The sequence below is a fragment of the Macrobrachium nipponense genome, chromosome 2 (assembly GCF_015104395.2).
Source record: "Macrobrachium nipponense isolate FS-2020 chromosome 2, ASM1510439v2, whole genome shotgun sequence".
Lineage (NCBI taxonomy): Eukaryota > Metazoa > Arthropoda > Malacostraca > Decapoda > Palaemonidae > Macrobrachium > Macrobrachium nipponense.
This window is the reverse complement of record NC_087201.1, coordinates 35,745,714-35,770,664: the sequence shown is the minus strand read 5'-3', so window position 1 is coordinate 35,770,664 and position 24,951 is coordinate 35,745,714. Positions and strand designations below refer to the sequence as shown.

At 37.7% G+C, this 24,951-nt stretch overlaps 1 protein-coding gene across 1 annotated transcript in view; it reads left to right on the top strand.

Annotated features, from left to right (window-relative positions):
• The window catches only part of LOC135220530 (peptidyl-prolyl cis-trans isomerase FKBP4-like), a 275,919-nt gene that overhangs the window by 225,929 nt on the left and 25,039 nt on the right, over nucleotides 1-24,951 (top strand). Inside the window, exon 9 of the mRNA XM_064257712.1 lies at nucleotides 21,554-21,742. Within this exon, the coding sequence (XP_064113782.1) occupies nucleotides 21,554-21,742 (189 nt within the window). The remainder of the gene's footprint in view (nucleotides 1-21,553; nucleotides 21,743-24,951) is intronic.

Genomic DNA, 24,951 nt, shown 5'->3' with positions numbered 1-24,951 from the left:
GGTTGAATATTACTAAAATATAAGAGTTTTAGCTTACAATTGCGTTTTTCGACCATTTCGGTAGAGTCAAAGTTGACCAAAGGTTGAAATTTTGGCACTTATCGTTATTTATATGAAAATATCTCAAAACTGATAAAAGCTACAATCATGAGTATTTTTTTTATTGTATTCTACATAAAAATGCGCACATTTTCATATATAATACTCCATGTAACGGCTAATTTAAAATGGTAAAAAAATTATGTCAAAGTGACGAAATAATTTCTGAGATGTGTCACAGATACTTTTTAGTGCGGCAAGAAAGAAATTTGCGCTTGCGCGCCTGCGTAACGATTGTAAACAAAACAACACCTTGATCCGTGAACTCCCAGCATCCCCCAAGGCGCGTGATTCAAGAGTTTTCGGCTGGTAGGCCTAAAAGTATTTTTCCGCGAATTTTTAAAAAAACTTTTGTATGTCGACGTAAAATACGTCCAGTCGGCACCCGAGAGACAAAAAATGTCGACGTAAAATACGTCCAGTCGGCGTTTAAGGGTTAACTTCCTTGCTTGGAAGATAAAATGCATGGATAGGAAAATTACTACTAGATAAACAACTCCACCCCCACCCCCACCCCAAAAAAAAAAAAGAAAGAAAAAACTGATTGAATAAAATTTCAATATACATTGAACCATTGAAATATAGTAAATTTTCAAGTTGTTCATACATGGTACAAACCTTTTGATCTTTACATATTGAGGCAGAGCCTTTCCTGCTTCCCTTCATAGATGCTCAGTTCTCTCAATAACCGTCATCTGGCAAGAAATTTGCTGCCCATCTTATCCAAAAGCTATTTTTTTTTCAGACTGGTTCATTCTGGTTTTTCCTCTTTATTTAATGTTTATATGCCCTGGGAAGTAACAGTAATTTTGATCATTACTGCATGATCCTAGGGGAGTTACACAGTATTTATTATTCACAATTCCCCTGCTGATCATATTTGTATAATAGGGGACTTTAACCCTTGAACGCCTGAAGGGTATAATAAAAATCATCTCCCGTATGCCGAGGGGGTCTCGGAGTGAGCACCGAAGCGTAAAAAATATTTTTTTCAAAAAATCACAGCGCTTAGTTTTCAAGATTAAGAGTTCATTTTTGGCTCCTTTTTTTGTCATTGCCTGAAGTTTAGTATGCAACTATCAGAAATGAAAAAAATATCATTATCACATATAAATAATGCGATATATGATAGGGCGAAAACAAAATTTCATATATAATTGTATTCAAATCGCGCTGTGAGCAAAACGGTTAAAGGTAACAAATTAATTTTTTTTGTATTGTACACTAAATTGCGATCATTTTGGTATATAACAAATTGTAAAACGATCAAAGCAAAACAGAGAAAATATTATCACAAAATGATGCATGAATTCGTAATGCGCGGGCGTAAAAGTTTTTTTCAAAAATTCACCATAAATCTAAATATTGTTCTAGAGACTTCCAATTTGTTTCAAAATGAAGATAAATGATTTAATATTACTATACTGTAAGAGTTTTAGCATACAATTGCAGTTTTTGACCATTTTGGAAGAGTTAAAGTTGACCGAATGTCAAATTTAAAAAAAAAAAAAAAAAATGTATATACAAATATTTCAAAAATGAGAAAAGCTACAACCTTCAATTATTTTTTTTTGTATTCTACATGAAATTGCGCACATTTTCATAAATATAACTATGAAAAGGAGCAAATATTCCGAGAATGCGATGTACGCATTTTGGAGATTTGCGGCGGAGAATCAGCGCGCGGAGGAAGGAAAGTTTTTTTTTTAAATTCACCATAAATCTAAATATTGTGCTAGAGACTTCAAATTTGTTTCAAAATTAAGATAAATGACTGAATATTACTAGACTGTAAGAGTTTTAGCTTACAATTGCATTTTTCGACCATTTCGGTAGTCAAAGTTGACCAAACGTGGTTTTTTTTCTATTTATCGTGATTTATATGCAAATATTTCGAAAATGGGAAAAGCTACAACCTTCAATTATTTTTTGTTGTATTCTACATGAAATTGCGCACATTTTCATATATAAAACTTTATGTAACAGCTAATTTAAAATGGTGCAAACATTACGACAATTGCAAGTATGATTTTTTCAGAAGAGTTACCTCGCGGACGTAAGGAAATTTTTTTTTTTTTTTTCATAAATTCACCATAAATCGAAATATTATGCTAGAGACTTCCAATTTGTTGCAAAATAAAGGTAAATGATTGGATATTACTAGAATATGAGAGTTTTAGCTTACAATTGCGTTTTTCGACCATTTCGGTAGAGTCAAAGTTAACCAAAGGTTGAAATTTTGGCACTTATTGTTATTTATATGAAAATATTTCAAAATTGATAAAAGCTACAACCATAGGTTGTTTTTAGTTGTATTGTGCATGAAGTTGCGCACATTTCCATATATTAAACTTTATGTAACGGCTAATTTAAAATGGTGCAAACAATACGACAATTGCACTTATGATTTTTTCGGAAAAGTTACAGCGCGGACGTAAGGAAAAAGTTTTTTTCATAAATTCACCATAAATCGAAATATTGTGCTAGAGACATACAATTTGTAACAAAATGAAGGTAAATGATTGAATATTACTAAAATATAAAAGTTTTAGCTTACAATTACATTTTTCGACCATTTCGGTAGAGTCAAAGTTGACCGAAGGTTGAAATTTTGGCACTTATTGTTATTTATATGAAAATATTTAAAAACTGTTAAAAGCTACAATCATGAGTATTTTTTTGTTGTATTCTACATGAAATTGCACACATTTTCATATAAGTGGTACCTCGAGATACGAAAGGCTGAACATACGAAAAACTTGAGATACAAAAGCTGACACGAAAAATTTTACTGCTCTACATACGAAAAGTTTTCAAGATATGAAAGGTTTTTGAAAGTCCGAGATTCGCCCGATAACAATTTTGAAACTCGCGCCGCCATCTTAGTTCTAGTAGACTCGCCACCATCCTCCTGCTCTCCCATTGGTTCCTGATGCTAGCCAAGCCATGAGATCCTTCTCTCCTATAGGACAGCATCCCTCCCATCATGCATCTTATACGTACGTACGTACGTGGTGGGGTCCCTACCCCGGCCACCTCGTACCAGAATCTTTATCGTACGCATGCGGCATTCTTTCGGTCCAACGATTTCGTTTAGTAACGTAAATTTGTTAGTGATTTCGTTGTGCTACTTTATCGTGTTGTGAGAACCTAATTAGTATACGTACTACATACGTAACTTAATTACGTACAGTACATATAGTCATGGGTCCCAAGATAGTTGCTGAAGTTCACACAGAAAGAAGAGAATGCTTTCTATGGAGACAAAGATGGAGATAATAAAAAAGTATGAAGCTGGCTTGCGGTTGAGTGTGATCGCTAAGGAATACGGCAGAAATCCGTCTACGATAGGCACCATCCTTAAGCAGAAGGAAGCAATCAAAGCAGCTACACCTTCCAAGGGCGTGACTATTTTGTCCAACAAGAGGAGCCATGTGCATAATGAAATGGAAAGGCTGCTTCTTGTATGGATCGTGGACAAAGAAATCGATGGCGATACAATAACCGAGACAGCAATCTGCCAGGAGGCCAGCGCTATTTTCGGCAATTTGATTGCCCAAGCCGAAGACGACGGCGGAGAGGGGACATAAACGGCAACCCCAGAGTTCAAGGCTTCTCATGGGTGGTTCGAAAAATTCTGTAAACGGACTGGCATCCATTCTATGGTGAAGAAATTGAAATTACGTAAAGTAAAAAAGGTAAAAAGAAATGTAAAAATCAAAAAAAGACAAAATAAATTTTATTTTAAGTTTTTTGTAAAATTAAGTGTTACAATTTTGTTAATGTGTTTTGTAAAGTTTAGTTTGTTTTTCTGAAATTTTTTTATGTGTTTCGTAAAGTTAAGTGTACGTATCTGCCGTTTGTCCTCCTCCTCTGCCGCCACTTTCGGAGATAGCCTCACTGAAAGGTAAGCTTCCACATTTTACGTTACAGTAATAATATTTCTTGTACACTAATATACACTTTATTTACAGGTTTTGCATTTTTATTCTTAATTTAGGTATTGAATGGTCCAAATTGTTGTAGTATTTCATTGTTTATAGGTCAATTTAGCTTTATTATGAAATTTACTGGGGTGTTTTTGGAGGGCTTGGAACGGATTAGCCGTTTTACATGTAAAATGTGGTCCAAGATACGAAAAACTCATGATACGAAAGGCGCCTCGGAACGGATTAATTTCGTATCTCGAGGTACTACTGTATAATACTCCATGTAACGGCTAATTTAAAATTGTGCAAAAATGATGTCAAAGTGACGAAATAATTTCTGAGATGTGTCACTGATACTTTTTAGTGCGATAAGAAAGAAATTCGCGCTTGCACGCCTGCGTAACGATTGTAAACAAAACAACACCTCGATCCGTGAACTCCCAGCATCCCCCAAGGTGCGTTATTCAAAAGTTTTCAGCTGGTAGGCCTTTTAAGTATTTTTCCGCGAATTTTTAAAAAACTTTTCTATTTTGACGTAAAATACGTCCAATCGGCACCCGACAGACAATTTATCCCGACGTAAAATACCTCCAATAGGCGTTTAAGGGTTAATTCTCACTCCACAATACAATTTTATAATGAACTTACTCGCTTCTGTCAAAATCATGCTCTCCAAATTAGTGATGTAATGCTCCTCCCTCCCTCCTATTCTTATGTACATAATAGAGCGGACGCAATTACAACCTCCTGGCTGGACCATTGCATCACATCTCCACAACTTCATGATTCTGTTATGGCCTGCAATATTTGCTATGATCACATCTCATTACATGTGTCATTCAGTACCCCATCACTCCCTACCATGAACCCCCTAACTGACTGCCCACCAGCAGTAAACTGGGATTTTAAAAACCAACAGAAAACAAGATTCTTTAGGACGACCACAGAAACCAGGTTGCGGTCAATAGTTCAACCAGCAGACGTCTTACTTTGTACTAACGCAAATTGTAGAAATGACCAACACAGGAGGGATCTGATTGAATTCTATTTGAGCATAATCTCTGCTATGCTTGCTTCGGGCAGGGCTGCCTATAGATTTCATCAAGGTAATTCTTGTAATATACCTGGATGGAATGGCTTGGTTAAAGATTTGTATACATACTCACGAGAAATGTTTTTACTGTGGAGGCAAAATGTTAGCCCGAGGGAAGGACACACTGCATTACTAATGAGACAGGTGAGAGTGCAGTTCAAACTTGCTCTTAAGCACTTCAGATTAAATGAAAAACAACTAAGAGCTGATGCAGTGTCTAGAAACTTAGAATCTGGTGATTATCCTCGTCTTTGGAAAGATATCCAGTCCCTAAATCCCAAAACAGAATAGCTATCTCAGAGTGTAGGGGAAGCAGTCAGAGACGAGGCTATCGCAAGTATGTGGGATGATCACTTCAACAATATCCTGAATTGCATAAATGATCAAGATTCCCGAAGAGATGCAAATAACCTCCTTACTGACAACATTCAATTTAATTTTGTAGACCGTATTACGCCAGGTAACATCAGCTATGCCATAAACAGCCTACCTAGTAATAAATCACCCGGCTGTGATGGTCTTCCTCCTGCAGAAGCTTTCAAGTTCTGCCATACGACAATTTACTTTTTGCTAGCTGCCCTATTCAATGCATGCATAATTTACCAGTGTTTTCCCTTGTTTTGTAGATGTTAGGAAAGCATTTGACGGAGTAAACTACCTAAAGCTGCATAAAAGTGGCACACTTGGCATTTAATATTGCTGGTTCTCCACACAGCAATTCTGTGTCAAATGGGGTAACATATTATCGTACACCTTCGGCTCCCTAAACAGGCTTTGACAAGGAGGTATTCTCTCTCCATACTAGTTTAATGCGTATACAGATGCCTTGAATGTCAAATTGAACTCACTCCCAATCGGATGCACTGTTAATGAAACAACTATAAACAACCTCTGTTACGACGACAAAATGGTTCTGATGTCCCCATCAGTGCAAGGTCTCCAACGACTCATCGATACTTGCCGCCAATATGCAGAGGAATTTGATGTACTGTACAACAAAAGCAAGATCCAGTGCATGTGGCTGCTCCCCAGATCACTTAAGCATATTGCAGAACCACAAATTTTCCTTGGAAATCATCGGCTGGCTGTATTTGGTTCACATTATCACCGACGACCTAAAAGATAAGGGAGACATTGAACAGAGGCGTCGTAAACTATGTGCAACTGGCAACATGATTGCAAGAAGGTTTGCCTTTTGTCACCGAGACGTGAAACTGCTGCTCTTCCGCTTGTACGGCTACAGTATCTATGGGTGTTCTCTCTGGATGAACTAGTATACCCGAGAGACCATGAGACGTATCGCTGTTGTGTACAATGACATTTTGAGATGCCTCACAAACACTCCTCGCTACCACTCTGCCACACAGATGTTCATAGAAAACCACCTGGACAATTTAAGAATCATTGCAAGGCAAACAATGTCCAGTGTGATAACCCGATTGAGAAACACCAGCAACTCACTCATAAGAAGCATCCTAAGGAGTGAAGCAAGAAGAAGATCTAAATTGTGGGAAAGATGGGAAAATTAGGCTTTTGTCCCTTAAAGGACTTAATCTCTGTATTGCCAAGATGGCATCAGCAGATTCCATCATTATTATTATATTTATTGCTGATATTTTACTTTTTCATTATTACTGTGAATACTAACTTTTCCTACATTAAATTTTCATATTTAGCCCTCTGGACCTGACTACTGTAGCCACCTAAGGTCTCTAGTTGAAATTTAAGTTATATAATCTGTGCACCAACTGTTATAACTCTAAATGCATTTTTTTTCTCAACAATACTCACCAATATCATTACTGTTATTACCAGTATTATGATTACTATCTTTTATGCTACCTCAGCTATTTTGTGGATAAGTGCCGATTATTCATTTTTTTTATCATGGTGTCTCGTATCTAGATTGTGTATATTACTGTCTGTATTTTGTATATTCCATGTATATGGCCCTGAGCTGAAATAAAGGATATTATTATTATTATTATTATTATTATTATTATTATTATTATTATTATTATTATTATTATTATATTTGTTTGTGTGTTGTGCATTATATTGTGTGGTTATCTCGTGAACTTAATTGCATTTCATTATGCACATCCATAAATTATCAAAGCCTAAGACTCAGCCTCAGAGAAAATGTCCTGGGGTTGATAAATGTATGCTATATCTAGCCTCTGTTCACACAGATCCTCATTCTAATTGCAGCAGATGTAGAATTCATGTTTGCAGTGTAAGTGGCTGCTGTTCAGTGTCGTGATTGGTTCCCTGAGAAATGGAAACACTTTGGACTGGAAGAGGAAATACAAGAGGAAGCGCGGTAATGCAGGTTTTCATTTCCAATGGTGTTGACATTCTTCCTCATTTCTTGCTCTTGTGCTCCCTCACCAAATTTGCCTCTTGTTGCTGTCTCCCAGGGAGAGTTCATCCCTTGTTGTTCTACTATTGCTTCATCTCTAGATAGTCTGAGGGTGGGGGATGCTCTGGGCAACCGCATTTTTTATGTAGCTGCCTCTGTTCTTTTGGGGAGGGAGGGCCCCCCACCCAACCATGTGTGTGCAATGAAGGAGGCAGCTTCCCCCACTCGCACTTTTTCAGGGAGTGAGTCAGAGGTCATAGAATGCTGGTCCACCCTAGGCCTATCCTGGGAGCCCCACCTAGATGGCCTACTGTCACAACTCATGTCTTTCCGTTTCACAGTTTCGGTGGTCATGATGGTGTCTACAGCTTCGGTGTCTGTGTTGTTCTTACATAGCTATGTTTGTGACATCTACAGCCCTTACCATATCTTCCTTGCATACCTTGTCCATCATTTCACTTTCTCGGGCTTACCATGTCTTCCTCCTCCAACCCCTTTCTTCATCCTTTGGTGGAGAAAGTCGAAGGCACAAATCTGGTGAAGTTCAGCGGTGACAATACAAACAGTTGAAGAAGAGGCATTGTAGATCTTCGCCTTCTTCTACCTCCCATACATTGTCCTCTGTTTGTCACATTCCTCAAAGGCTTTGGAAAAAGGACTTTGTGCCCCTCCCCATAAGAAGATCCATAGGTCCTCCTCCATTTCCTCCTTGGTGGTAGAAGTTTTACATTCCTGCTCCACCTCTCCTTTCCCTGTGGGCTAGGCTGATCATCTGTTGCCTGGAGTTGATGCTCATGCAACCAGACATGGCTTACAGCATAGTTCTTGGTTCGTCAGCTGCCGATTATCTCCCAGCTGCCCCTCCAGGGTCAGGCACTTTTATGGACAGCTGTGCATCTGACAAGACACACAGTCATACTCCCTGTAGAGTAGCTGCTGATGAGTGTCACCCATGGCCTGACTCTCGTACTGCAGCATGTTCAACAAGTCAAGATTCCAAGAAAGACTGTAGATATGTGGATCAGGCTTCTCCATGAAAAGATGCAGTCTCTACAGCTTCTTCCACTTGTCCTTTTCAACTTGCCCTTTGTCTCTTGAAAAGGACAATTGGAAGAAGACGTAGTGACTGCATCTTTTTGCAGATGAGCCAGATCCGTGGATGTATGGTCTTTAGTGGATTCTTGACTTGTTGAGCATGCTGCAGCTTGAGAGTCAGGGTCTGGACTATGCTCATTAGCAGCTAATTTAGAAAATGCATGGCTGCCTGTAAAAGCACCTGGGAGATAAAGAACTACATTGGAAGCAGTGATACAGCCATGTTTGGATGCTAGCTTCGACTCCAGGTGACAGATGATTGGCCTCACCCAGGAGAAAGGGAGGGTGGAGCGAGAAAGCAAAACTTCTACCACTGCGGAACGGAACAAACAGAAGAAAACAATGAATGGGAAGTAGAAGAAAACAAAGATCTACAACTCTGCACCTTCAACTCTCTCCACCAAAGGTTGAACGAAGGGGTCAGTGGAGGAAGAAATAGTAGGCCATGACCATTTGCCTCGTAATAAGACATCACATTGAAGGGACAGCTCATGGCCGCGTTCATGCGACTGTGACCGTTCGCCTATAACAGGAGTCCTTCAGTTCCCTCCACCTCCTGGGGATACAAGGAACAGAGAGGGTGACAGGTCTAAATGTCATATCCAGGACTGAGCCCCTTCTCTTTCATTAGAATGATATGTACTGGAATCATAAGCCCTGACTGGTAGTATACTCCAGTCTTAGACAGATGCAAGGGGCATCAGTGATCCAGTAGACAGGCTAGATAGAGAAGCTTGTGGCCTGGAAGTAGAAGGCCCTTTCACAGGGAATCGAAGGCATCAGTGGGGTTACCATGGTCTGATCATTTTAACTCTGTTCTGGACCAAGTAAATTCTCTTGTGTCTGGACAGGACAACTCACTTCGGTCCAGCAGGTCTTTTAAGTTCCTTTCTCCACCTCTTCCACAACATCAACAGTTTCACATTCCATCTGTAAATCCGCTACAAATGAAACAGGTTGATTTGAACCAGGTATGTCTAGGCGGGGGTCTTACCTTGGATTAAATCAAGGCAGAAGGGCCCTCCTTTACCTACCAAGAGGCTGCACGAGCATCAGCGTTCCTGGTGGTCTCCTGGCTCAACCTGTGGTCCACAACAATTGGCAAAATTTCTTCTGCCTCTACTTCTAGTAACAGCAAAGAGTATTCCACCTTTCTTAGACTTTGGAGTCCAGGGGCAAGATCATTTCTTATTTAACCCACCTAGCAGGAAACATGTGGGCTAATCAGGTTTTGAAGAGGAGAGATGCTGCTCTCTCTAAGGGTTCCAGATTTGCTGGGCCTGAATCTACCTTGGCTCTGAGGAATGGGCCGGTTTTAGGTTCTTCGTTGCTCTTCCTTAAGGACCTAGTATAGGTTGTGGTGGACAGACAAAGACCAGCCAATAATGACTGTCTTGTCCACTAGGCTGTTAATAAGTTTACGTGGCCTTCATGTGCCGTTGTAGCTCAGTCTTCATCTCATTCTGCCACATATTCATCTAGTAAGAAGCCTCAAACTATGTCATGTCCTTGCAAGGGCCCTCCTACTCCTGCCCCTGATAAGAAAGGAACTGAGCAGTTTCCCTTTCAGCCTCATCCATCCAAAGAAGGGAAAGGAGGTAGTGGTAATGTTAGAGGAGGCAAATGTTAGAAAAGGCAAGTCTCCCCACTTGCTACTCACCTTTGAGTTTTGCCCTCCCCCCTCTTCGACTGTCCATTCCATCAAAGGATCTAGCTCTTTGAGAAGGTCTGGTGGTGGCTGCTCAGCAAGTCGTGTAGTTCAAGGTGTTGGTTGTGAAAGTGAGAGTGAATGTGGTGACTGGCCTTCTTCCTTACCCTTTCTTCTCTTTCTTCTTCTCCTCTGGCGGCAGGGGAGTGACTCATTGCTGGAACTGACTAGGTACATGTTTATTGAGCACCCATTCTACTTTTTATATTGTAAATTGTTCCTACACAATACAAATTCTAGGGTAGTAGAAGCAAGTCCTACCTTCTCTTTATTACAAGGGGAGATGGACTGATAATACAACAAGCTTGTTAGCTACCCATAGTTTTGTTATCTACAACCAGTAGAGGTTCATACATTCTTCTTTGACACAATGTAAATGTCAGTTCCCATTGCATTGAAACTGTGGATGGTCTGGCTGTTGAGCATACTATTCCTTGACAGATCAGAGGCATGCGACTCCTTCCTATGCTCTAACATATGACAGGAAATGAGCCCAGGTGAGCCAAACGACCAATTGGTTCGGACTGACGTTCTTCCTCCCACCAAGAAGTAAGGTTTGTATCGTGTATTTTTCATAACATACAAACCTGAGGTCTTTGTGTAAATGACCCACCTCAAGCCACCCCTCATTCTGTTTGCTGGACTAGAAGATAACTGAGCATCTACAAAGGAATGTAAAAGAGGCTCTGCCTCCTCTTTCCTCCCATTGGCTAACTGGGACAAGCCACCAACCTTGTTCTACTTAACCAGTTTCCAACTGGCAGCCGAGATTTATTCCATATGTAAAGGCCTGAGGGGGGTGGTATATAAAATACAAATTTGTAATTTTATAGTACCAAATCAACTTTTGATGCACCAGTTGATCATCGTAAATGAACTAAGGTTGAAGGAACAACACTATCATAAATTACAACTCCTTAGCTCACAGTGTCTCTCAAATAGGAAGGAAACAATTTTTGTTGAAGTAAGAAAACCATTCAAACTCTTGGTTAGGCATAAGGTATTACTGTATTATTTGGAAACCACTGATCCTTACAGGAATGGCTATAGCACCTAGGATAGCATTTTTGTTGTGTACTTTTGGCAGTTAACCTCAGCAACCATTGATCACTTTATGAAAAGCCCAAGTAGCAGTTGTTGGTAACTTACAAGATAGCTACTTGGCTCAACAGCAAGTCAGATTTTACCAGATAACTTTGTGATTTTATAAATTTTTAACCACCACAATTCTTTCTTTACTTAATCATCAGCTCTGTAGTTGCTGGTACATCACAAGAATAAACTTCGCACATCAAGAAGCCACATTTCACAGGATTACAAAGACATTATTTTTTCATATTGTAACATCTATAGCATTCTATTTTTGCCTGGCTGTTAACTTTAACAATACCTCTCCGGCATTATTGCACAATTCTCTGAACCAACTCCTTTATCATATATATATATATATATATATATATATATATCTATATATATATATATATATATATATATTATATATATATATATATATATATATGTATATAATTTAATATCCTCTACCCCATTTACACTAACTATTTTGTTAGCACTAGTTTAGCAGTAGGTTACCAACAAGAGAGAAAGGAAAAAAGCTCTGGTTTGGCCTTTTCTAATTCAGCAGTTTGGCTTCCAGGACTATCTTGCTATGCTCTTGGTTCCAAATCCTTGCCAGATTTTGTGAATTTACCAGACCATGAGGAGTCGTGTAGTAATTCAGTAACATGCCTTTGACACATTAATTATACGCTTCATTATACTTTTGGTAGAACTTCTCAGTTGATATCTCAGACAATTGGCGAAGTACTCTTGCCTTTGGTAGCCGATTCGGCATAAACTAGTATTTGTCAGGAATTCAGAATTACCAATTTTGACTTTGTTTTCACGATTTTTTACTATAGACTTTTTTTACATTAGTATTGCTGGTGATGTCTAGGATACTAATATTCACAACATTAGGTATTGTGATAAAGGCTGCAATACTAGGTTAATTAAAGCTTGCTGTGGCCTGCATTCCATTTGCTCTAGTGTTGTTGAGGTCAAGTTTGTTCACCTCAGTTAACTTGTAAGGAATGTGAGAATTGGGAAGATAAGGTGTGGAAGACTTTTAAAGATTCATATGAATAAACTTGATAGAGGCAAGAAGAGGAAAGCATCCTCTAGGGCTAGTGGTAGAAAGTCTTTAGTCAGGTTGACATTGATGTCTCTATTTTTCATTCTTCAATGTCCAACCCGATTAACCCTGGCTCCCTTGTACCTGAACCCAATCCCGTTGCTAGCCTTGAATTGTGAGTAGATTAGAAGTTTTCGTTAATGAAACAACTGAGAGCTTCAGTTAAAGTTCTCATGGACAAGGTAGGTAAAGGTGATGATAGTACAAGTGCTAGTACATTGAAGGAGGTGGCTGCTCATGTAGGTAAATAAAATGCGAGACTGCACATGTACTATTATTTTACTACGATGCTCATATTCATGACTTTATCATGCACCCTTCTGTTATGAATATTATTGATGTCTAATGTATAATAAATACACCTTCCATGTATTTTAATTAAGATTACGTTTCATTATGAATATGGCAATGACCCAAGGACATGGTAACATATTCTTCCCGCCTCTGGCCATTGCATATCAGTGTATCGTCCTTTCTTCTCCCGAGACAGATGTCTCTCCATCTACTTATATATACTACTCTAATGGACCTACTTGCTTCTGCGTAGTGTTTTTTTCCTCCCTTCAAGAGAGACAGTCACATGATGTAGTAAGCCCTATTTTGGCTCAATAAGGAGCACCCAACAGCTCGTCCCACTGATTCTTCTAGACAAAAGTCCCTGGCATATTCCCCTAAACCTGGGAGGAGTGTTACTGGTAGCCCAAGGGAGATCAGTGGGGTTTGCCCAGAGGTAGTTGCCTCCTGGGTCGGTCCTATTGTCATATCCCAGGTCTTGGCAGAGTGCCACTGGAAGGGCATCTCTAAGGAAATGTCTTTACTTTCCTCGAGTGTTTTGAGTTAAGAGGAATGGACTCCTAGACCCCAATGGTGCTTTGCTGATGAATTTCATCCGTGGAAAAGGCAGGCAAGGATTGATTTGCACTCTCCCATACCATCTAAGAAGGGTAGTGATCTTCCCTCAGAGCAATACCCATCATGTAGTTTCTGGGACAATCTCAAGCGATTCTCCGGGGATGTTCCTGTCGTAGTACAATTTGCGCCAGAGAAGCCTTCCTCCTCTAGTAGACATTCTTCTTCCTCGAGGAAATCCTCTCTAGAGCAATCTAGTGTCGCACCGGTGGGTGTTCCTACACCAAGGAAAGTATCTGAGTGTCCATTAGTTGTATATTTGGTCCCTAAGTCATTGGTGGCGCTTAGTTATGTTTTAGTGTCTGCTCAAGAGGTGGTGCCTGTGCTCCCTTCAATGTTTGATTCACCAGTGACTACTGAGCTTCCCTCTAGACCTAGGAAGCCCCCTGCACCTGAGCATCTGTTGGCACCTGTGCATTCTTTGCCTTTTATAGTCTCCTGGAGATTTCAAGGCACCCATTGGTGCATGTGCTTTCTCCAGTTCTGCTGTCTTGTGAGGCCCCATTGTCAACAGAGCACCCATCGGCGCCTGAGCCCTCACTGGCACCACACCAGGCATTGGTACATCAGCTCACATCAGTTCTAGAACTTCCTAGTATTGATTTTTGTCTCTTTCTCCTGTTTTGAGTGGAGTCTCTGAGAGACCCATGGAGTCAGACTTTTGTTTCCATTACCTCCTGTGTCACCACGGTTGCCGGTACTTACAACTTCTGCAGCGCCTCCACAACCTTAAGGAATTCAAACTTTCTCTTCTTTTGACTCTTCAATGGTGGACATTCAGTGGAAACGGATAGTATTTTGGATTTGTTTAAAAAAAACACCATCGTCTTCTCAACTCCCATCCAACTTTTCTCTTATTTCTTTGGAGGAAGAAGACAACTTAGAAAAGGAAACTGCCTCTGTAGCATGTTTCACTACTTCGCTATTTATAAGCAAATTTCCCTGGTTTATTTTTTCCAGCAGCTCTGTCTTTCCTGGCATCTACATACCAGATGGATACTCAGATAGAGGGCAACTCAAGACTTCATAAGTTGAAACTTTCCTTGTCGGCCAAGAAGGCTTCGAAAGCGTGGATGGATGGGTCTTGGATAAGAGAGAGCACAGGAAAGTCAACTAATGTTCGCTCCTTCCAGGATGTTTAGTAGGAGGCATCTTTCGTACACAACAAGGGAAGCTCTTGCCCAGGGAGTTTCTGCCTCCTCCCAGGGGGGACTTCTCAGGTCTGATAGACACCTCCAGGAGGTCTGCTTCCAACTCGGCCAGGATTATTTTCTCCACTTTGCAGCTAGATTATCCATTGAAGAACACTTTCCATGTATTTGAAGTCATGAGCTTCCTAGATTGGTCTGTAGAAGCCTTAGCTCATAAAATTAAGGATTGTTCTGCAGTCTAACGACACAGTCTCGGACTTATTAGGAGTAATTACATGCCTTGATAAAGGCATTAGTGATGGTTCCCAGAACTTAGCCTCCCTTTTCACCTTAGGCATTCTCAAGAAAAGGAAACTTTGGTGCTCCTTTGTGACCAAAGGAACCTGCTCTCAGGGGTCTCTTGCCTCTAGATAATGAACATCTGTTTCCATGACCTTCAGAAGAAATCCACGCAAGATTTTTTGATGCAGTCTGTGGGGCGTCTTAGAGAAACAGCCGCCCCTCATATTCTTGCTTCACCTTCCATGCAGTATCAGCCCTTTCATGGCAGACGTAAGCAAAGACGTTTTCCCAGAGCTCAAGGAAATATGACTTCTTGACAGTCAAAAAGTCATATTTGTCAAAATCTCTTGTTAAAATATGAAAGGCAAGTCCTCCATACTCCAGTAGAAGCAAGATTCCTTCATTATTGGCAGAGGTGGGAAGTGAGAGGGGCAGAACCATGGGTTATAAAGGTTCTAAAAGAAGGATACACCATCCTTTTCAGTCAAAATCCTCCCTTGACCAGTTCACAGGTTACTTTTAACAGCTTACTCTGCCAACTCAGAGAAATTCCTAGCTAGAAAAGAGAGCCATAGAAGTTGTAGAGGACCCCCACACCCAGGGTTTTTACAACCGACTGTTTGTGGTCTCCAAGGCCTCAGGGGAGCTCGAGGCTAGTTCTGGATGTGAGCAACTTGAACTTGTTCAAGTTGAAGACCAAGTTCAAAATGGAAACGAATCTGACAGTATTGTCTTCAATTCGTCAGGAAGACTGGATATCTGATCTTGATTGACATAGAAGATCATATCCCTAGTTACCAAAACTCAAGAAAATTCCTGAGGTTCCTTTTCCAGAAAGAGAGTTTCCTATTCAGAGCACAGTGCTTAGGCCTATCCGCACCTCTACAGGTGTTCACCTGTGTTCTGGCTCCCATTGCAAAGTGGCTACATCTAGTCAGTATAAAGATTTCTTACTAGGAACAATGAGGATTTCTTAAATGCTGGCCTTTTTTATTCTGTTGTCTAACACATTTAACTTCATTAATGTTTTAGAGGTACTTTTGTCCATGAATCCCTCCTCCAATCAATATGGATTCAGCTAAGTAATTATTGGCTAAGTTACTTATATAAAAAATATTTTTATGGTAAAATGTGATATTATAATTATAGACAGAGCCCAGCCGCCTCTAGTCGCATGGACATTTTTTTAGTATAAACAAATTGAGCTCTTGGCTGACGCTGTTCCTTTCTTACCTAGAAAGTGGGCAGGGTTACTCACCTTCGTAAATAAAAAACTATCGCTACCACTAATTTACAAATTTTAAGCTGCCATCAAGTAGAAACTTAGCTCTTTTTCAAGTCCCTTGCCAATAAAGTGTGAAAGGGGGTCTGCTCTTTTCCTCCAACTGCCCATCCTGTGTATCTGTCAGTCTCGGCTTACCTTATCACAATTCCTTCATGGTTAAAGGAGTATCAGTTAAACTAGGTACAAGTGTGGGGCATCTTGCAAGGATACTTATGGAAGGAAATCTTTGTTCGGTTGGGCTTGTTTTCTCATTGTGATTATTTCATGTTCCTTTTTTTTTTTATTATTATTATAATGGACTTTGCTGAAATGCAATGTTGTTAGTTCAGATTGTATATTTTTACTATAGTGTTTAAACTTGCCCACACTTTTGAATTTAAGAAATAATAGACCATGGTTGACATTACCACGACTAATAAATCCCATTCTGCTGACACCAAAATTAGTGATATTGTGATCATGAACTCCATACTTTAAAGTAGTAGTTGTTGTTAAGGGGTTCATAAAGATCTTTTTAACAGAAAACTGTCTGAAGTTAACCCTTTAACGCTGAAGGGGTATAATAAAAACCGTCTCCCGTATGCCGAGGGGGTCTCGGAGTGAACGCCGAAGCAGAAAAAATATTTTTTTCAAAAAATCACAGTACGCTTAGTTTTCAAGATTGAGAGTTCATTTTTGGCTCCTTTTTTTGTCATTGCCTGAAGTTTGGTATGCAACCATCAGAAATGAAAAAAAAAATCATTATCATATATAAATAATGCGATATATGATAGCGCGAAAACAAAATTTCATTTATACTTGTATTCAAATCAAGCTGTGAGCAAAACGGTTAAAGCTAACGAGTTAATTTTTTTCCGTTGTATTATACACTAAATTGCAATCATTTTGGTACATAACACATTGTAAAACGATCAAAGCAACACAGAGAAAATATTATCACAAAATTATGCATAAATTCATAACGCACGGACGTGAAAAAATGGTTTTTTTAAAGATTCACCATAAATCTTAATATTGTTCTAGAGACTTCCAATTTGTTTCAAAATAATGATAAATGATTGAATATTACTATACTGTAAGAGTTTTAGCTTACAATTGCAGTTTTCTACCATTTCGGACGAGTTAAAGTTGACCGAATGTCGAATTTTTTTATATATTTTTTTTATATGCAAATATTTCAAAAATGAGAAAAGCTACAACCTGTTATTAGTTTTTGTTGTATTCTACATAAAACTGCGCACATTTTCATATATAAAACTCTATGAAACGCCTAATATGAAACGGAGCAAATATTACAAGAATGAGACGTACACATTTCGGAGATTTGCGGAGAATCCGCGAGCGGAGGAAAGGAAAATTTTTTTTTTTTAAATTCACCATAAATCTAAATATAGTGCTAGAGACTTCGAATTTGTTTCAAAGTGAAGATAAATGACTGAATATTACTAGACTGTAAGAGTTTTAGCTTACAATTGCGTTTTTATACTACAGTAGTACCTCGAGATACGAAAGGCTCTACTTACGAAAAACTCGAGATATGAAAGCCAATGCGAAAAATTTACTGCTCTACATACGAAAAGTTTTCAAGATACGAAAGGTTGTTGCTGTAAAGTCCCGAGATTCGCCCTGACCACCGAGAACAATTTTAAAACTCCCTCGCCGCCAACTGAGTAAACTCGCCACCATCCTCCCGCTCTCCCATTGGTTCCTGATGCTAGTCACCCCATAAGGTCCTGCTCTCCTATTGGTCAGCATCTACCCCTTGTGCTTTAAGTATTCTATTGGTAAAAGGTTGCTGTAAATTGAAAAACTTATTCATGCAATACATTTAATAAAAAAAAAAAACATTAGGTAAAGATAGAATAAAGAATAGAAATGAATGGTTATCATACTGTTTGGTAGTTTCAGTAGTTGAAGAGAGATAATGAAAATTTATGGCTTACTGTGTAAAAGTGATTGCTTGGCGATCGTTCGATACTAGTAAGTGCAGGATGTAAACAGACGTTTGGAAGCTTTTTTTTTTGTTTGTTTATTATAGTTAATGGTTACTTAATAATTATTTGAAATGAGTACATGCAATACATTTAATAAAAAAATTGTGAATTAGATATCAGATAATGTAAAATAAATCAGTCTGCCAACAAATAGGTATTTTTTAGAATTCTTCTTCTGTTTTATTATTACGTTACGTATTACGTATGTTTCATTACAGCTGTCAGTAACTCGGTATCTCCATTAGGTAAAGATAGAATAAAGAATAGAAATGAATGGTTATTATACTGTTTGGTGGTTTCATTAGTTGAAGAGAGATATTAATGACAATTTGTGGCTTACTGTGTGCTAGGAAAAATTATTGCTTGGCGCTCGTTCGATACTCGTATGAATGTAAACAATCGATTGGAAGGTTTGTTTTTTCTTTGTTTGTGTATTATAGTTAATGATTAATTAATAATTATTTGAAATGAGTACATGCTGATTATTTATACATTTTATTGGCATTTTCTAAGCTTTTAGCTCTTAGGTTTAGATGTCAGAATCATAGACTAGGCTACAGTAGCAACCGCTAACATAGGCTAGGCTTATTGCTAAGGGACATATGCTAAAGCCCTAATATATGCAGTAAAAATGGGGTTGAACATTACATGCAGTTGAATATTACTCAAGTATGTACAGTATTTTGCCTTTTTGGAGACATATTTCTTTCGTCGTAACCCTAGAACATGTGTTTTAGGCCTGGAAATATAATTTACTGGGGTGTTTTTGGAGGGCTTGGAACGGATTAGCCATTTTACATGTAAAATGTGTTCCAAGAAACAAAAAACTCATAATACGAAGGCCGTCTCGGAACGGATTAATTTCGTATCTCGAGGTACCACTGTATTTCGGTAGAGTCAAAGTTGACCAAACGTGGTTTTTTTTCTATTTATCGTGATTTATATGCAAATATTTTGAAAATGAGAAAAGCTACAACCTTCAATTATTTTTTGTTGTATTCTACATGAAATTGTGTACATTTTCATATATAAAGCTTTATGTAACAGCTAATTTAAAATTGTGCAAACATTACGACAATCGGACGAAAAAATTTCTGATTTTTTTCGGAAGAGTTACCGCATGGACGTAACGATTTTTTTTTTTTTTTTTTTCCATAAATTCGCCATAAATCAAAATACTACTGTGCTAAAGACTTCCAATTTGTTGCAAAATGAAGGTAAATGATTGAATATTATTAGAATATAAGAGTTCTAGCTTACAATTGCATTTTTCGACCATTTCCGTAGAGTTTAAGTTGACCGAAGGTTGAAATTTTGGCACTTATCGTTATTTATATGAAAATATTTCAAAACTGATAAAAGCTACAACCATGGGATGATTTTAGTTGTATTGTGCATGAAATTGCACACATTTCCATGTATAAAACTTTATGTAACGGCTAATTTAAAATGGTGCAAAAATTACGACAATCTCATGAAAAAATTTATCATTTTTCGGAAGAGTTACCGCGCGGACGTAAGGAAAAAGTTTCTTCATAAATTCACCATAAATCAAAATATTGTGCTAGAGACTTCCAATTTGTTGCAAAATGAAGGTAAATGATTGAATATTACTAGAATATTACTAGAGTTTTAGCTTACAATTGCGTTTTTTTACCATTTCGGTAGAGTCAAAGTTGACTGAAGGTTGAAATTTTGGCACATCGTTATTTATATAAAAATATTTCAAAACTGATAAAAGCTACAATCATGAGTATTTTTGTTGTATTCTACATGAAATTGCGCACATTTTCAAATATAATACTCCATGTAACGGTTAATTTAAAATGATGCAAAAATTATGTCAAAATAACGAAATAATTTCCGATATGTGTCAGTGATACTTTTTAGTGCGATAAGGAAGAAATTCGCGCTTGCGCGCTGCGTAACGATTGTAAACAAAACAACGCCTTGATCCGTTAGCTCCCAGCATCCCCCAAGGCGCGTGATGCAAAACTTTTTGCCTGGTAGGCCTATATGTATTTTTCCGCGAAGTTTAAAAAAAAACTTTTTTTTTATCGACGTACCATACGTCCAATCGGCACCCGACAGACAATTTATGTCGACGTTTAATACTTCCAATCGGCGTTAAAGGGTTAAGTACTTTCGTAAGAACACTATTGTTGACTTGTGTCGTGAACATTTAGTGAATTCATCATATTTGTTGCATAAAATTTTTTTCAATAAAGACATCCTCTGCACTTTACCTCACCTAACTGTCTTTGCTTGCGACATTAGACAGCCAGCTGCTGCAAACAGTGTTGTTTTCTAGTTTAATACTCAGTTTGCTAGCATTTTATTTTGGCCACAACTAAAATGTAAGATAGTTTGTTTAGTGTAGCTGTGGTTCTCTGATTTCCAAATGTTTATGCAAGGAACAGATTTATTCTTGCTCTTTGCTAATGTCTCGTGAATTCAGTGTATTGATTTTATTTACTACTCCCTCATATTTAATTATTCATCACCTATGGAGCCCTTTTGGGTTTATAGTCGGTTGACTGTCTGTAATGGTTTTCAGCTGAAGATTGAAAGGAAGAAGAGTAAGGACCATAATGTCTTTTTCAACATTTTGACAGATTTCTATTAGAAGTTCGAAGGAGATTAATATTAGTTTAGCACCACTTTTGCTTTTCAGCTATATTTTTTCACTGCTCCAAATTTTTTTCCTAACTTTTAAGAGTAAATCTGTTGGGCTAATTTTGGTGGCTTAAAAATTTTGGTTTAATCCATTAACAACACTCCACTAATTGTAATATTGTTCCTACAGCACCCAGTATGGTTTATGTTGAAAAACCAACACATTTTCTTAATGTACAGCCAGTTTTTATTCTTTGTAGACCTTTGGTTTTTCTTGACTTTTTACTATAAGGCAGTCCCCGAAAATCATCGCAAGCCGGAACATTGTCAAAAATCCTAAGAAAACCTTACTTTTAATACTTTGGATGCATTCAAAACTATGTAAACTGCATTCTTATTGCATTTTCCATAAAAAAAACTTCAAATATTTATTATTTTGCATTTTTGGTGTCATATTTCTTCTGCCGGATCAGTGTTGTAGGCGTTGTAACCCTGGAAATAATTTCTGATGAATATAATTGAAAAGCGCCTTAACCTTGGAACGTCGTAAGCCGAATTCATCGTAACCCAGGGACTGCCTGGGTACTGTAATAGATGTATTTTTTAGTGTACTGCTTTTCATGTGGCAAACAGACACCCTCCATGTGTGTACATTGTCATAAAAGTTTCTGTCAGATTATCCCTTTACTGGGTTATACATTAATTTATTGCTGAATTTCTATTCAATAACAGGAAAATGTTTCAAGCATTATTATTTTTCTTTTGCATCCATGGCATTGGCAAGTTGTTATAGTAATGACACTCGTTTACAGAAAATAATCAGTTAATCTCTCTTTCAGGCCAATTTGAATATGGGAGATGCTGTGCAAGCCCAGAAAGACTTCCAGGCTTGTTTGGATTTGGAAGAGACAAACAAAGCTGCGAAGCAGCAGTTACAGATATGTGCTGCTAGAATTAAAGCTGACAAATTGAAGGAGAAGAAGATTTATGGGGGAATGTTTGAGAAATTTGCCAAACAAGATAAAGCGGTGAGTTTAGGCATTAGTTGACATATGGTACAGTACAGTAGGGCCTCGTTAATCACGGGGATAGGGCCCAGAACCCCCCGTGATAAGTAAATACCCGTGTTATCCTGGTACCCCCCCTGGAAATTGCTTTAAACCGCCTACTTTAATAATTAACCCACCCAAGACCACTATTTCAATGTTTATAACTGCTTACTTTAGTTCAAGCACCAAATATTTCTTCAATATCACCTTAAACTAAATTCAAGACAATTTCAAAGTTATTCTTTCCTATCTTCAATTTCCCCTGCATCAGATCAGCAAACAAAATTATAATTACCTAACAATTCCTTTCTATTTTCAAGATTTGGCTGCTGCACCAAACTAAAAGTACATAGTATATCTATTTCGTGAATGAACATATTTATGATAAAAATACATGATTTACTGTAATGATTACAGCACCCAACTATAATATTAATGTATAACAGCAAAATACAGCAATAAAAATCTAGTTTTGTCTTTTGTTTACGTTTAGAATCAGCTGATGGACGTTTATTACCGAAAGAATTATTTTGGAAAACAATTTAGTTGCTAAAAGAAACTAATTTATTAATGGAATTATTATTATTATTAAATGTATATAATAGTTTATGATATTATGATACAGTAACTCATATTTCATTGAGAGAGAGAGAGAGAGAGAGAGAGAGAGAGAGAGAGAGAGAGAGAGAGAGAGAGCAGCTGTGACGAGAGTAACTTGAATAGCTTGAGATAGCAGCTTAGGACGAGAATAGCTTGAGAGAGCAGCTTGGGACTAGAGTACTGTTGACTATCTTAGCTCGAGAATAACAATGAAATTTGTATTTTAAGTATTTTATGATGATAAGAAATGAAACATGGATAGTGATAAGATATTCTCTTGTATACTGTTATAATATGTGATAATCATTGAGTCAACTATAAAAGTTGTATTGAAGCACAGTTTCGTAAATCACAGAAAGAATAAAAATATGGCAGCACATATTTTTATTCTTTCGGGGACCATCTTGTTCTTTTATTATGATAATAATAGATCAGTATTATAGTTTTTTTCTGTAAGTGATGAGAGAGAGAGAGAGAGAGATTTTGCTATTTACATTCATAGTATTTGAAAATTTGTGAATGAGTTTTATTCTAAAAATGCGTTTAGTCATGAAAAGAAGAAGAAAACAGTAACTAGTGAATCTTGCTCTCTGATAAAATTCGTGATTTCGTTAATTTTCCAGAATATACGTAGCATTTGGGCTTCACAAAAAAAGTAAGTAAAGTGATTTATGACAGAGTTTAGAGGATACTTACGTAAAAATACATCGGTACTTTGTAGAACGGTGACGTTACGGTGGTCATATGTATTTTTTTCGTGAATGAATATACATTTATGATAAAAAATAGTTACTCTACTGCTTAGAGTACCATACTATAATATTAATGTAATCACATCAAAATAAAGTAAGCATTGTTCATTGTATACTGTAAACATGTAAAGTGTATTTTTGTCTTTTGAAAAATGGATTCCCCAAGGAATTATTCCTTGAAGAGGCTTTTTATTATGAAGATATGCCAATAATATATAAGATTTGCGTTTTATTATGAATATATGACAATAATATATAAGGTAAAAATGGTTTTATTACGTTTACGCTTCGTCGCCGATTGCAAACAACATACGATAATCTATGACAATTATCATTTGTATGACTGCAGTGTTCAGAGAAGTTGATTACGTTATACCAAAACAATAATGAAGTTCGAATTGAAAATTTATGTTTTCCTAAATGTTATTACTACTGTAATTAAACTACTACTATTAACATTTCTAAAAGGTTAAGAATGACAAAGGTGCTGTGAAGTGAACTCAATGTTTACATTTCTGCTGGCCGCTCAACTACAAGTTGGTGTCAATGACGTGGAATTATTCCATGAATAGGCTATATATTATGAAGATATGCCAATAATTTATAAGGTGAGAATGGTTTTATTACCTTTATTGTCAGTTAATATCATAATGTGAATCTGTTCATGCATTTGTTGGTTATTGGAACCGGACGAGGCTTAGCGTACCACCGACAAGCCTGCGATGCTGTGATTCATACCAGCGATATAGTATAGACTGAGAAGTGGTCCAAGGAAAAACCTGTGATTAACTGAATCCGTGATTGCTGATCCGCGACTTAAGCGAGGCCCCACTGTATGTACTTTACAAAAATGGATGACCTTGTATGCTCCTATGTAAAAAGCACTGTTATCTTAAAAGAAAACTCTCACTTGGTCCCAAAACTGAATAATTTCAGGTGGTATGGGTTGCTCTTGTGATGTGACGTTGTTCATCTTTTCTTTTCCATTTTGTAATTAGGGTGTTATGATAGTACATTAATTTTCAAATCAGTGTTAGCAATTAATGTATGTAGCAGTCTTAATGTCTGTACAGATCCAAACTGTTTGCTTCAGTTTGATACCAGTAATGTAATTTCTCACAAAGTAGTAATTTGCTAACCAATGATTTTCTTTGAGATAAGCATTGTTTTGGTGATGCAAAGCTGAATGTTTGTAGTATGTGTAATGAAAAAGGGAAAATAAAAGTCCAATTGACAAATTGAAGTTAGCTAGTAATGTTAGTTTGCCATGAAAAATATTTGCCTAAAGTAAAGGACATATTTACCATAATTTCATATGGCAATATACTCCCCGAGTACCTGAATTAGCCCTGACTATATCCCTACAGATTTACCCACAAAGTGGGTAATTTTAACTGTCAGAGCTACCAACATTGCAGGTAAAATCTAGTCAAATGAGTACCTGTGTTGCCATTGGCAATGCTGCCGCAAACACCGGCCACTAGAGGCCTGCCTCCTCAATTGTTTTCTGTTCGCAGTGCTGTTAGGACATGTCTTGCAAAATTCAAACTTTTTTTTCTTTAGCCTGACCCCCACATATATATTATTTGGCCTTGGAATTCTGGATTACAACCTTGGCATTGTATTACAACTACGCTCCTAGTTTTTGCTCCAGTTTTTGATTGATTTGGACCTTCTCCTGTTATTAACCTGGCTTGGACTGGACTAGAGATAGACAAGCTACATATAGAAATGCCATCAGCCAACGCCTCGATGTCTGCCATGCCTTCCGAGCAAGGTGCTGGAGACAAGGTCGGAGTTCATTGGTACTGTTCTACATGCAAGCGGAGGATGAGT